At 44.4% G+C, this 14,460-nt stretch overlaps 1 protein-coding gene across 4 annotated transcripts in view; it reads left to right on the top strand.

The window, feature by feature from the left end:
• NAALAD2 (N-acetylated alpha-linked acidic dipeptidase 2) overlaps positions 1 to 14,460 on the top strand; it is a 79,394-nt gene that overhangs the window by 28,771 nt on the left and 36,163 nt on the right. For 3 of the 4 annotated variants that reach the window (XM_068145762.1, XM_068145753.1, XM_068145743.1), the window contains exons 1-3: positions 7,869 to 8,031; positions 10,169 to 10,280; positions 13,760 to 13,946. The exons of the other annotated variant lie outside the window; for it this stretch is intronic. In XM_068145762.1, the coding sequence (XP_068001863.1) occupies positions 7,950 to 8,031; positions 10,169 to 10,280; positions 13,760 to 13,946 (381 nt within the window). In that variant the 5' untranslated portion in view covers positions 7,869 to 7,949. Of the gene's footprint in view, positions 1 to 7,868; positions 8,032 to 10,168; positions 10,281 to 13,759; positions 13,947 to 14,460 lie in introns of those variants that run through there. 4 annotated transcript variants of the gene reach the window in all.

Raw genomic sequence — 14,460 nt, 5'->3', positions numbered from 1 at the left:
ATGATCATAACAAGTTTTGGGCAGCCAGCCCCAGAACACTCATCATGTTGTTGTTCTCTTTGCATGCTGAGACTTGCAGCTGTTTGCAAATAAAACTAATCATGCCACCTTCCAGTCACCAGAGTAACAAGAAGGCAGTGCATCTTGTCAGTTGTACAACCACCTCACAACACAAGCCTTTTGAGATGAACACCTACTGTTACTCTTTTATCCAAAATCTCCCCCTGCTATGCCTTGTCCATCTCAAGGTATTTTTAACACACTGGTGCAGTTCATTTTTCCTTCCCAAGGGCAGGACTCTGCACTTATCCCTGTGGAACCTCATTAGGTTCCTCTCTGCCCAGCTCTCCAGTCTGTCCAAGACTTGCTGAATGGCCTCAAAGCCTTCAGGTAAATCAGCCAAGCCTCCCAGTTTGGTATCATCAGCAAACTTGCTGAGCAGATGCTCTGTCCCATCATTGATAAAGATATTGAACAGGACTGGATCCAGCACTGATCTCTGGGAGTCCTTGGGGGACTCCACTAGTTACAGGTCTCCAGCTGGACCTGGCACCATTGATCACCACTCTTTGCACTCTGTTGTGTATCCAGTTCTTAATCAATCTGTCTGTTCTATCCCACACCTCCTGTACTTCCTCACAAGGATGTTATGGGAGACAGTGTCAAGGTTATGCACTGCTCTCTGTGCATCTACCCATTATGTTGTGACATCATAGAATGCTATCAGACTAGTCAAGCATGATTTCCCCTTGGTAAATCCATGCTGACTACTCCTGATAACCTTCTTCTCTTCCATATGCCTAGAGATGACCTCCAAAATGAGCTGCTCCATCATTTTTCCTGGGATGGAGGTGAGGCTGACTGGTCTGTAGTTTCCTGGAACCTCTTTCTTGCCCTTTTTGAAAACTGGAGTGACATTGGCTTTCCTCCAGTCCTCAGGCACCTCTCCTGGATTTGGCAAAAATGATGGAGACTGGTAGAGTGACAACATCAGCCAGTTCTCTCAGTACTCTTGGGTGCATCTCATCAGGGCCCATGGACTTGTGCATGTTCAATTTGTGTAACTGATCCCTAGCCCAGTCTTCATTGACCAGTGGAGAGTCTTCCCTCCAGGCTTTTGGTCCTGCTCTGGCAGGGGGCTGGGACTTGAAGACCTCCAGAGGGCCCCTTCAGCCCCTAACATCCTGTGACCCTGTGATCATGTCCTTAGTCCAAAAGGATACCAAATTATTACTGTCTTTGCAGAGTCTGTACTTCTGATTTTGCTGTGCAGTTTACGCAGGACAGATTGCTCAAAAGACTACAATGGGACAACAAAGATAAGACAGAGAAATCTCAGAACATCAAATCCCTTCAGCTGACAGGGACACTGGGGGGTTACTAAGGCCTTGAACAGCAAATGTTTTGTGTCATTTGGTCTGCCATTTTAGCTGAGGCCACCAACATGACTCAGGAGACTGTCCCACAGTCTGATGGTTTTCCTTAACACCTCATTCATTCATAAGTATTTCTACTCTTCACATGAAAGCCCTTTAGGCAAGTTACTACCATTAAGTCTGTATTTTACTTAACTGTTGGTCTTTCTCATACAATAATGCAGTTTATTATATCCTGGGAAGTGTTCTTACAAGCACATTTACTGCCCAGTCATTCTCATGCTTTTGCAGAAGTAATTGGATCAAAACCCTGGAGCCATGTCTGCCCTAGAGCTATATCTTCCCTCAGACCTAGTTGTGCTGTTAGGAGACATTGCTGTCTATCACAGCTGGCTGCTCCACTGCTCCTCTGGCCAGTGAAGAATTCATGATGATGGTCTACAATCCACCTCTGGCAAAATTAACCTGGTTACTTTAGATCATCGTTTAGGCTAACCTAGAGGGTCTGATGTCTGCAGCAGTCAAGGGAGTAACAACACAAATCCACTGTGTGGCAATGAACAGCTTCTCTTGACCAGATGGATACAAAAAGAGACTCCCAAATTATGGAGATCCTCCCCTAAATGACCTAAGCTTTCTGAACAATGTATTCTCTCAACCCAAGAGATGTAATTTTTTATCCCTGGCCTAACCTTAGCACTGTTTTAGTTAAGTTTAGTTTAGGGCCCACTTTGGCAATGGCTAGCAGGTAATACACAAAGGCAGGACCCAGAACCTCACACAATCCTGAGATAGTTACATTTTTAAACTGCAGCAAAGTCCATTTGAGAAAAAAATATATCTGTAGGCTGTCCTCTAACTGCTGCAGGGAATAAGGTATAGGGGGAGAAGTTCTCTCTCTCCTATTGACCCTACCCTGCTGCACATAAAAGCATTTAAAGCTAACTGGCCTAGAGAGAGACAGCACCTGTAAGGCTGGTTGTGAGAGTTTGTGTGATGTTTTTGGGGAGGGGACAGACTGAAGGAGTTGGGGCTGTTCAGTCTGCAGAAGAGAAGGCTCCGAGGTGACCTCATTGTGGCCTTCCAGTATCTGAAGGGGGCTACAGGAAGGCTGGGGAGGGACTGCTCAGGATCTCAGGTAGTGATAGGACTAGGGGGAATGGAATGAAGCTGGAGGTGGGGAGATTCAGGCTGGATGTGAGGAGGAGGTTCTTCACCATGAGAGTGGTGAAGCCCTGGAATGGGTTGTCCAGGGAGGTGGTCGAGGCCCCGTCCCTGGAGGTGTTTAAGGCCAGGCTGGATGAGGCTCTGGGCAGCCTGATCTTGTGTGGGGTGTCCCTGCCCATGGCAGGGGGGTTGGAACTAGCTGATCCTTGTGGTCCCTTCCAACCCTGAATGATACTATGATACTATGATACTACGAAACTGTCCAGTGCCTTCTCCCAGGTCTGGGTCTGCTTTGTGATCCATCCTGGTTCAGTGAAAAAGAACACAACCTGCAGCAGCTGAATTTTTGAAACAGATAAAGCTTTGATTATTTTTTTAGAAGGCTGTCTTTAGATGGACTCTGTCCAGCTCCTGCCCCAACCCCTAACCCTGTCTTTGAGAGATCTGAGATCAAAGACTCAGTGTTCCATGCTGTCAAAGGAGGTGTTTCCCACTTGCTTTTCAGCATGCAGCTTTTTTGATCTCCCTTCTGAAAAGCCTAGTACTTCATGCTGACTCCTCTTGAGACAGCCACTGTGATTCTTACCCTTAGCTTCTCCAGCATGGTCTTGGATGCTCCTGGCCCCACTACAGAAAGCCAGCACAATTCACAGATTTATTATGACAGGCCAGAACTCTTTCTGGTTTTCTTCAATCTACTGGGCTGCAACTTCAGACTGTTACAACAGCTGCTTCTGAGCTGGTAAGATATCTCTGCATCTTCACCTAGCACTTGCTGAGAGACAAGAAGACAGACAGGAGCTGGTAAGCATAGTAGGTATTCCATGGTAAGCTGTTCACACTCTAAGGGTATACCTTGGACTCCTTTGTTTCTGTGAAGAAGGAAGCACAGATGTCTAGTTCTGCAAGTCCTAAGTTAGACATGGCAGCATCTACTGTTCAGACACATTATGACCCATTCTGAAGTTATTGATCCATTTGTAAATTTAGAATCATAGAATCATAGAATCAATAAGGTTGGAAAAGACCTCAGAGATCATCAAGTCCAAGCTATCACCCAACACTTCAGGACTAACTAAACCATGGCACCAAGTGCCACATCCAATCCTTTTTTTGAGTACTTCCAGTGATGGTGACTCCAACACCTCCCTGGGCAGCACATCCCAATGGCCAGTTATCCTTTCTGGGAAGAACTTTCTCCTCACCTCCAGCCTAAACTTCCCCTGGCACAGCTTGAGACTGTGTCCCCTTGTTCTGGTGCTGGTTGCCTGGGAGAAGAGACCAACCCCCAGCTGGCTACAACCTCCCTTCAGGGAGTTGTAGACAACAATAAGGTCTCCCCTGAGCCTCCTCTTCTCCAGGCTAAACAACCCCAGCTCCCTCAGCCTCTCCTCATAGGGTTTGTGCTTGAGACCTCTCCCCAGCCTCATTGCCCTTCTCTGGACACCTTCAAGTGTCTCAATATCCTTCTTAAACTGAGTGGCCCAGACCTGGACACAGGACTCAAGGTGTAGCCTAACCAGTGCAGTGTACAGGGCCAGAATGACTTCCCTGCTCCTGCTGGCCACACTGTTCCTGATGCTTTTTAGTCTTCAAGAACTTCTGAGGAAACACTGATAACAACATTCTTCTCTGTAAATAATTTCTTATTGCCAATTTTGTATGGAGTATAAATCAAGCCACTGCAGCCTTCAGTTCCTCAAAGACTGTTTCAGGCAGTTGTGACTGGTGCCATTACTGGGCAGCAAAGGACAAAGCTAACTGCTGAATCTGCATGACTTGTAGATCCATACCATATGTCAGAATGCATTGATGCATATGCAGCTGTCCACTTCCACTATGTGTCACTAGGGTTATCAGTTCTAAATCAGTTCTAAGCAAACAAACAAGCAAAGAAAACCCAGAAAAGGCCAATTGTGTGTGTACTGAGGAATGTCATTTCACATGACTCATTTATCAGGATGATACAAAGGAGCAAGGGTCACATTCCACAGTTACGAACAAAGTCAGGCCAACTGCCGTGTGCCAGCAAGTGAGGAGACCTAGTTCCTACCAGACAAGCAGGGAACAATGGTTAAGTAAATAGGCAATATTCATTAACAGTCTGGTAGTGTGTTGTTGCAAACTTTGTAGTTGCACTCAGAACCATTTCCAGTCCATTGATTCTTGGAGGTCAAAAAACTGAACCAGCCTTAGGAGCCAGGAGATTTATGCTACGAAGCGATCTACTAAGGCAAGCCCAGTGACAAGCCAGATACTTTCTAAGCATCTGTGTTCTTTGTTAGACCTGTCAGGGTATCTCAGTGGTATAGTTATTAGCTAACTCAAGCCCTGAGTGTGAAATCCTTTCCTATATAAGAAGTCAGGGTAAGGTTTCTGTGCTGATTCTCCTTCAGCGAAGTGGAACTTCAAACAACAATGTAAGTGGTGGTTATTTTCCAGACTACTACAGTGAGTTGAAATTCACCCTTAACACTGCCACGTGATCTTGACTACATTAGCTGTTTTGGCTCTCAAGCTGTGTTACTATCCCACAGTAATTGGCCAACAGGGACTGTCGAATTAAGTAAAAAACCCTAAAATCCATTGTTAATAAGAGCAAAGGCCAAAATCAACCATGTTGAATTGTTTAGTTTATTGCTCACCTAACATGAGCCAGCTTTTCATGTAACCAGATGTTTTCAGCTAGAGATGGCCATCAGCACAGTTGTTTACTGATCACCTCGAGTACTGTGTCCAGTTCTGGGGCCCTCAGTTTAGGAAGGATGTTGACTTGCTGGAACAAGTCCAGAGAAGGGCAACAAAGTTGATGAGGGGTTTGGAACACAAAACCTATGAGGAGAGGCTGAGGGAGCTGGGGTTGCTTAGCCTGGAGAGGAGGAGACTCAGGGGTGACCTTATTGCTCTCTACAACTACCTGAAGGGGGGTGTAGAGAGGCAGATGTTGGTCTCTTCTCCCAGGCAACCAGCACCAGAACAAGAGGACACAGTCTCAGGCTGCACCAAGGGAGGTTTAGGCTGGATGTTAGGAAGAAGTTCTATACAGAGAGAGTGATTGCCCATTGGAATGTGCTGCCCAGGGAGGTGGTGGAGTCACCATCACTGGAGGTGGTCAGGAGGAGACTTGATGGGGTGCTTGGTGCCATGGGTTAGTTGATTAGGTGGGTTGGATTGGTTGATGGGCTGGACATGATGATATTGAAGGTCTCTCCCAACCTGGTCTGGTCTGGTCTGGTCTATTCTATTCTATTCTATCTATTCTATTCTATTCTATTCTATTCTATTCTATTCTATTCTATTCTATTCTATTCTATTCTATTCTATTCTATTCTATTCTATTCTATTCTATTCTATTCTATTCTATTCTATTCCATTCCATTCCATTCCATTCCATTCCGTTCCGTTCCGTTCCATTCCATTCCATTCCATTCCTATAATCTTTTGTTTTCTAAATGTGCTGTAATTAATACTTGGAAGAACTAACATGGAATGTATGAACATGCTACAACTAATAACTAAGAGTACCAAGACTATATTTTAACTGGTGGAAGCCACTTGGTTGCTGCTGTTGTTCATTATTAATATTACTGATGTACTTGTGACTTTAAAAAGAAGTAGGCATAGAAATAAATGTACTTCATACCTTCTGACTGATGCTATTCTTACCTTCTTCCTCCACTGATGTTATCATCATGTGAGGTCTAATTTAGGTAGTCATATCCAAAAGCTCCTGTCACTTTGCTGTCTATAATGTGCCAGTCCTACACCTGTGCTGCTATATAAAAGCTAATAATACATCAATATGCTCATTCTCTGTAAGTTCTGTAGGTGGAATTCCATCTGGTTTGTATATGTCATGTGAGATGTTAGTGTGAAAAGTCCTTGCTGTTCAGAGTTTGGGATGGCTTATGAGCAGTTGGGAAGTGGCAGGAAGGAAGGATCACAAACATGGACACGCTTATCATTTGACAAAGACATGCAGACATATGTTTAAGACAGTGGCTGTGACTGGTGCAGAATTCCCAAGTGGCATAAATCTTCTCTAATCTCTGCAAAGTCTCACTGAAGTTGTTTGGACATTAACCAGCCTTTTCAACTCTTTCTGAGTATTTTCAGTATTTCAGAAAGCTTTGGTACTGGGAGCCCTGCCATTCTTTTCACAGAATATATCATGGAATCATAGAGTCAATAAGGTTGGAAAGGACCTCAAAGATTATCAAGTCCAACCAGTCACCCAACACCTCAGGAGTAGTAAACCATGGCACCATGGCGCCAAGTGCCACATCCAATCCCCTCCTGAACACCTCCAGGGATGGTGACTCCACCACCTCCCTGGGCAGCACATTCCAATGGGTAACCACTCTCTCTGTGAAGAACTTTCCCCTCACCTCAAGTCTAAACTTCCCCTGCTGCATCTTCAGACTGTGTCCTCTTGTTCTGGTGCCCTCTGCTTTTGGAGTCAGTGGTAAGAACTCAAAGCATGACTATGGTCCCAGCAAAGTTTTCCTGTCTCCAGCCAGATAACTGGTCTTGCTTGGGCAGGTCCTCACTTCCAGAAAGATCATTTTTAGCTTCCAGGTATCCATGCAGGAACCCACCAGCAGGGAGTGATGTGCAGGCCCAGGGAAAGTGTAGAAAATATGGTGATTTGATGAGTCTGTAAAAATATCTTGGCTATTCCATGGACTGAAGTTGTGTCCTTTCCCATGAGCTATTTATGGATTTGGCTGAATTAGACTAGGAGAGCGTGACCCTAAAACCTTGCAATCCAAAGTGTAAAAAGCTATACAGTATAGGGAACAATTCTGCAGCTTTTCCCAGCTGCAGATTGGATGATGTCTGGACATCTCCCCAGTGGCTAATTAAATTGTATTCTGAGTTGCTCTATTTATCACTTGCCAAGGACTTTACTTGCTGTAACCATGGATTACAAAGGGGAGCAATTCAGTGCTTCATTGGTGAAGAAAACACAAGTTTTCCCTTCCTCCACTTCATCTCTTCACCACTTCTGCTGAAACAAATACTGGTTGTGATTAAGCCTAAAGCAGGAACTTTCAAAGCCAGAAACTCCTGATAATGAATAAAAATTAGCCCTTAAATACTACTTAATGCATTGCTTGGTGCGCTGTCTAGATGGGTATTTGTTTCAGAGGTACACATACAGCTACACACAAGCTGTCTTGTGGGGTAACACTAAGAAATGGAAGCGGTTTATTGCACTCAAAGAAGTCGTACCGTCACTATCCAGTGATTAAGGCTGGGTAGGCAAAACGAGAGCTGGGAAGCACAGAAGCCAGGGCCAGCCCTGAGGCTGAGGGCGGGAAGAAGAGGAGAAGGAGGAGGAGGAAGGCGGCTCCTTGCCTGTCCTCCTGGCCGCCTGCAAAGCTGCGGGCAAGCAGTGTCCCCATGGCCAGGAGCGAGGCCACCCTGCGCACATGGCTGGGCTGCTGCGCGCTGCTGGGCTGCTTCTTGCTGGGCTTTCTTGCAGGTGAGTACAGAGACACAGCGGCTCCGCCCGCAGCCTTTGTCCTGCACGGAGACTTGGTGCAAGCCCTGATGCGATTAACTCCCCATCATGGAGCTTCTGCTGCTTTTTTAGGGACGTGATAAATCACTCTTCCCACTGTTTTTCCCAGAGATTGTTCTCCTAGCAGTCTTGGGCTTTGGGGAACGAGGAGCCGAGGAGGCTGCGAGCTTCGGTCCAAGATCAGCCCTGGCGACCTGATGGCTTCTCGTAACGGGCAGTCAGACGCTCAGAGGAGAGATCAACAGAAGAGTTTTTACACTTCAGTGATTACAAACCCTCCTGGGCTATTTTATTTTATTTTAATCTGTACTTCCTATTTTTTTTACTGAAGAGCTACTGAAATGCTCCTGTTCAGTTGCTGTTTCAGAGATTGAGGGCAGAATGCAGAGGAGGAGGAGTTTTGACTGACAGCCAAGAGCGGGGCTGCGGAATTTGTCATCCTGTGCAATGAAGTTTACTAGAACAGCAGACTCTTTGCTGCAGTCACTTGCAGCATTTAAGTCTAAAACTGCATGCCTGCATCCATCTTTTTGAAACTTGTGTTGCAGCACACACGTAAAGGGAATAAAATAGATGAGGGCGAGGAAGTAGATGTTTTTAAAAACATAATGATTCTGGTGCTTGGGCTGTGCTTCTGCTTGTTCCTGAAAACAAGATGCTGGGCAAGGTGGACCTTTGGTCTGATCTAGCATCACTGTTGGATTCAGAGTGTTGCCATAATTGCATTTTAAGTGTAACAGGTCATAGGTATCGTGCATGTGGCAGCACTGATACTTGGCTTTAGTATGACAGTAAGTCCCAGCTATAATAATAAAAGGATTTGTTGGGGGGTTTTGTTTGCTTGTGTGTTTTTGTGGGGAGTTTTTGGTTGGTTGGGTTTGTTATTAAAGGCAAATTCATATACTTTACATGGCTGCTGAAATATCTTTAATGTTTTAAATGTGACTTGGCTCACATTCACATTCAACTTCACTCTTTTAATCATCAGATAGGCTAACCACACTCTCCAACCTCTGTAGCTATTGTAACGCTTGCAGGGTGGCTGTTGAGTCCTACACCTTCACTTTAAATACCCTTATACATGGATTTTGGAATAGGTGTATCAATTACAGAGATTTCATCATGAGCACCGTGATGAAATGCATCAGGGGTCCAATCCTCACACTGCAAACAGTTAACTGAGAATTTAAATTAGAGTTTCAAATGAAGCAAAGATGAATCTGCCTTGGAAACAGTTAGTTGAGAATGTAAACTTAGCCAGGAGAAGAGGAGGCTCAGGAGAGACCTTACTGCTCTCTAGAACTACCTGAAAGGAGGTTGTAGCCAGGTGGGGCTTGGTCTCTTCTCCCAGGCAACCAGCACCAGAACAAGGGGACACAGACTCAAGCTGCACCAGGGGAAGTTCAGGCTCAAGATGAGGAGAAAGTTCTTCCCAGAAAGAGTTATTGGCCATTGGAATGTGCTGCCCAGGGAGGTGGAGGAGTCACCATCACTGGAGGTGTTCAAGAGGGGATTGGACGTGGCACTTGAAGCCATGGTTTAGTTAGTGATGCGATGTTGGGTGATAGGTTGGACTTGATGATCTCTGAGGTCTTTTCCAACCTTATTGATTCTGTGATTCTAAACTAGAGTTTAAAGTGAATGAGAGATGAATGTACCTTGAAAAGTTGACTGCATTTACCAGAGATTATATTACACCTTATTGGTGACTCAGTCAATGAAGTATATTTCACTTTTCTGCCTTTCTTCTACATTTGAGCCAGCAAATACTGACAGAGGGTGCTCTAAGCCCTGTACATTCTTGTGATTTTAATAAGGCAGTTCAGAATGAGAGATGAATCTACCTTGAAAAGAGGACTGCATTTACCAGAGATTTAGAGTATACTCTTTTAAGTATATTACACCTTATTGGCAATTCAGTCAATGAAGTATATTTTACTTTTCTGCCTTGCTTCTACATTTGAGCCAGCAAATACTGACAGAGGGTGCTCTAAGCCCTGTATATTCTTGTGGGTTTAATAAGGCAGTTCTGTACTTCAGGTTGCATGTGGAGGATTTGTTTTCCTGCTAAGTGGGAAGCTCTTCAAATGTGTTTCAGGATGGTTTACAAAGCTGACGGAAAAACGCCCCGACCCTTCAGACGTCTATCAAAACGCGCGACAGAGACTTGTGGCTGAGATGAAAGCAGGGAACATCAAGCAATTCCTTCAGTAAGTGCTGAGCAGCTTAGTTGTGAATAATTTTAAAGAGTCACAAAATCCAGAACATGATAACATCCGCTCCGAGGAGCTGCCTCTGAAAGCAGAGCTGTTAAGATGCTTTGCAATTGGTTTGTGCAGAATGTCTGGGGGGAAGTTGAAGGCAGAGTCTCACAACCCTTCTGTTCCTCTCTTCCCCACTTTTGAAGTTGCCTCTTTGGACTGCTTGGACTGTTCAATGCACTCCCCACAAGCTGCAGTTCTGCCAGGGCTTATGCTTTTTTACTATGATTTTCCACAGTGTTAATTTAATGCAGTGTCTGTTGGGGTTTTTTTCTCTTGGGTTTTTCCCCTTTTGTCTTTTTTTTTCTTCTCTCAGAAGTCTCTGAAGCTCCAGCATTTGATAACTTTGCTTTGTCTCAGACTGAGATTACTTTACTGTCTTTGGCATACATTGATGGCTGTTACATTTGTTCGCTTATCTGCTCAGTCTCTCATTAAACTTTCAGTTTGAGCAGCTAAGAGAACTAGAAAATTAATAGCTTAAAAATGATAGAAACTTTGCAGGCTGCTGAGTTCCATGTATACAGAGCACAAAACACAGAATACAGAATTAACCAGGCTGGAAGAGAACTATGAGATCATTGAGTCCAACCTATCACCCAACACCATCTAAGCAACTCAACCATGGCACCAAGTGCCTCAGCCAGGCTCTTCTTAAACACCTCCAGTGATGGTGACTCCACCACCACCCTGGGCAGCACATTCCCATGGCCAGTCTCTCTTTCTGGGAAGAATTTCTTCCTAACCTCCAGACTAAACCTCTCCTGGCACAGCTTGAGACTGTGTCCTCTTGTTCTGCTGCTGGCTGCCTGGGAGAAGAGACCAACCTCTGCCTGTCTACAACCTCCCTTCAGGTAGTTCTAGAGAGCAATAAGGTCACCCCTGAGCCTCCTCCTCTCCAGGTTAAGCAACCCCAGCTCCCTCAGCCTCTCCTCATAGGGCTTGTGCTCGAGAGCTCTCCCCAGTCTCATTGCCCTTCTCTGGACATGTCCAAGTGTCTCAATGTCCTGAGGGGCCCAGAACTGGACACAGCATTCAAGGTGTGGCCTAAGCACGGAGTACAGGGGCAGAAGGACTTCCATTTACTGTAAAACCAAAAGGTTCCATTTCTAGCACTGATTAGCATTTTAAGTCTATAGGCCTTATCTTCTCTTGTATTTGTTGCTCTTGATTGATTGAAGAGTTTCTCAAGATTATGTTTGACTGAGAGGCTAGGCAACACAGAGATTGATGGCAGCATGAAATGCCTCTGCAATTATGGTAAAGTTTCTTGTCCACAGGGTATTAATTGTATCTTTTTTGTCAATTTGCTTTGATGATGGGCCAAATGGTTCTTAGTGTTTGCTGGGTTTGTCCATAACACCAAATAAAAAGCAAGAACTGCAGAAAATAAATGCACTAATGCACTATCCAGAAAGTTTGTTAAAAGCACTAAAATATGTGAGCTCAGGAATTTTCATTGATAGGCTTAGTCTTTTGGACTTTTAAATTTGCTTTTATGAAGTGGGGGAAATGAGCTATGAGCCTCAGAAAATGCAGACACTTTTACCTTAGCATTGAATGCTAGCTCTGGAAAGGAAAAGTTAAAAAGCAGTCATCATGTGTTGTCCAATTCATTTTTCCTTATAGCATATGCAATAGTTAAACTAGAGTGCCTGAGGAATTAAGAGGTGCTTAAAACACTCTAGAAAATGAAAGTACCAAAAGACAGGCAACAGGCTTTGGCAAAGCTGGCTTCCAGACCTCAGTGCATACCCTCACAGATTAAAGAGAAAGAAGGACAACAGTGGGGAGCAGAAGGATGTGGTCCATTCTGATGCCTTCAAATTCAGAGGGCCAGGTGAGATCCACATGGAAGAGCTGGATGTTACAATCTCAAGGCTGCTGTCTGTGAGTAGTTCTAGCAATTGAAAGAGGTCCCTGGAGGCTGGAAAAGGCTGATATAAGTAAGGCAAGAATGACAACCTGGGGGACTGTGGGCTGGTCAGCTTCACCTCAGTCCCTGTAAGGGTGACCAAACATCCTTCTGAAATCTGTTTCCCAGTGCATGAAGGACACAAAATTAGTTAGGAGTAGGCAGCATTGATTTACTATTTGTTTATATGATCAGCATGATCACCTTCTCTAAGGAAATAACTGCCTATAGAGGTGAGTGGAGACATTCAGGGGAGACCTTATTGCCATCTATAGCTACCTGAAGGGAGGTTGTAGCCAGGTGGGGGTTGGTCTCGTCTCCCAGGCAACCAGCAGCAGAACAAGAGGACACAGTCTCAAGCTGTGCCAGGGGAGGTTTAGGCTTGAGGTGAGCAGAAAGATCTTCACATAAAGAGTGATTGGCCATTGGAATGTGCTGCCCATGGAGGTGGTGGAGTCACCATCACTGGAGGTGTTTAGGAAGAGACTGGATGGGGCTCTTGGTGCCATGGTTTAGTGGATTAGATGGTGTTGGGTGAGAGGTTGGACTTGATGATCTCAAAGTTCTTTTCCAAACTGGTTCTGTTCTGTTCTATCCTATTCTATTCTATTCAGTGGCTGTAACATCTTTGACTTTAACAAGGCTTTGGACACCTTCTCCTGCAGCATTCTCCTTTGGAAGCTGAGGAAGTACATACTGAAGAACAAGCTGTTATATGGACAATAAATAGTCTGAACTGCCAGGTTGGAGAGGGACTAATCATGGTATTTGGTATCACTAATTAGTGGTAATTAATGTTAGCTGACATCTGTGGGGGCATCCATTAACTCATGCAGGCTTCTGGGAAATTGAAGCCAGTGCTTAGTACCCAGCTGACAGCTCAGAGTTAACAGTAACAGATTTGTGTAGGGTGGCCCAGTGGGGCTGGATGTTGTTTCTGACTATTTATCATCATTATGTGTTATGTCTGCTCTGGATTTAAATGTTGCTAGAAGGCTTTTATTAGTCAGGCTTTTGATTAATTAAAAAAAAAAAAAGAACAAATCTGTGCAGATAATTTGACATAATTATTTCCAAGTGAAACTTATTAGTATATGTTATGCCAACAATGTGCAAGCTCATCATCAGATAATCAGATACCAGAATTATTTGGTGTGGCTTTTCTGTATCTGTTTCTGCTCCTTGCATTCTCTCCATATTTTCCCCCCCTTGAGTATCTCTGACACTGATTTTTGTGGTTTGTGTGCAGGCCTGGCTATTTCTGTTATGCAGAGAGAACAGTTCAGCTGACTTGTAGTAAAGCCTCAGGAAAGCTTTTCTGCTCTGACTACATTTTGTGCTTATCCTAATGCAGATTCTGATAAACAATTATGTTACACAGCTCAGACTTTAACTGTAAGGCCTTGCTTTCCATGCATGTGACCTGTAGATAAGCTTCATGCACACTGATCCTAGTTCACCACTCTGCTTCTCTGTATTTGCTGCTTACTAATAGCTTTCTCTTTCATTCTAGCTCGTTCACCAGGCTGCCTCACCTGGCAGGAACTGAACAGAATCTTCTTCTTGCCAAGCAAATTCAAAGCCAGTGGAAGGAATTTGGACTAGATTCAGCAGAACTCGTTCACTATGATGTACTTCTTTCATATCCAAATGAAACTCAGCCAAACTACATCTCAGTAATTGATGACCAAGGAAATGAGGTGATACTTTTAATGATTAAACTGTATTTAAGACTTCTTTAAAGGAATAGTGTCTTCCTCTTTTCCCACCCTCTCATCCCAGCATGTGCTTTATAGTTTGGTAAAAAGTCCAGGGCCAAGGGAACTTATACTTACAAATGGTTTTCCAGGCTGCAGGAAAACAACAATAGCTGAAATCTCAGTTCCCCAAACAGCCAACAAAGGATGTGTGGAGAGGCTGCAATTAACCCCAACAAGCCATAAGGTGTAAGAATGGCCATACTGGTTCAGGTTAAGGCAAATATCCTCTTTCAATGAACAGTCTTAAGTGGCTGCATGGGGAAATTTAAGCACAAAGAAATCCATTTAGGACATGCAGTTCTTCCAGTGTCTAGCTGTTTTCAGAGCAGGGATTCCCTGAATGTGGTGCAATTAACCTCTTTAACAATTCTCCTTAGAAATCCTTTCCAAATATTTGCCCAGTTAGTGACCCTCTCTGTTTCAAGTACCTATCCACTCTCTGCTTGACATCTGT

Source organism: Melanerpes formicivorus, unplaced genomic scaffold (assembly GCF_026170545.1).
Source record: "Melanerpes formicivorus ecotype bairdi unplaced genomic scaffold, bMelFor1.0.p_v2 SCAF_1, whole genome shotgun sequence".
Taxonomy (NCBI): Eukaryota; Metazoa; Chordata; class Aves; order Piciformes; family Picidae; genus Melanerpes; species Melanerpes formicivorus.
The sequence above is the reverse complement of the archived record's forward strand: the minus strand, read 5'-3'. Positions and strand labels throughout refer to the sequence as shown.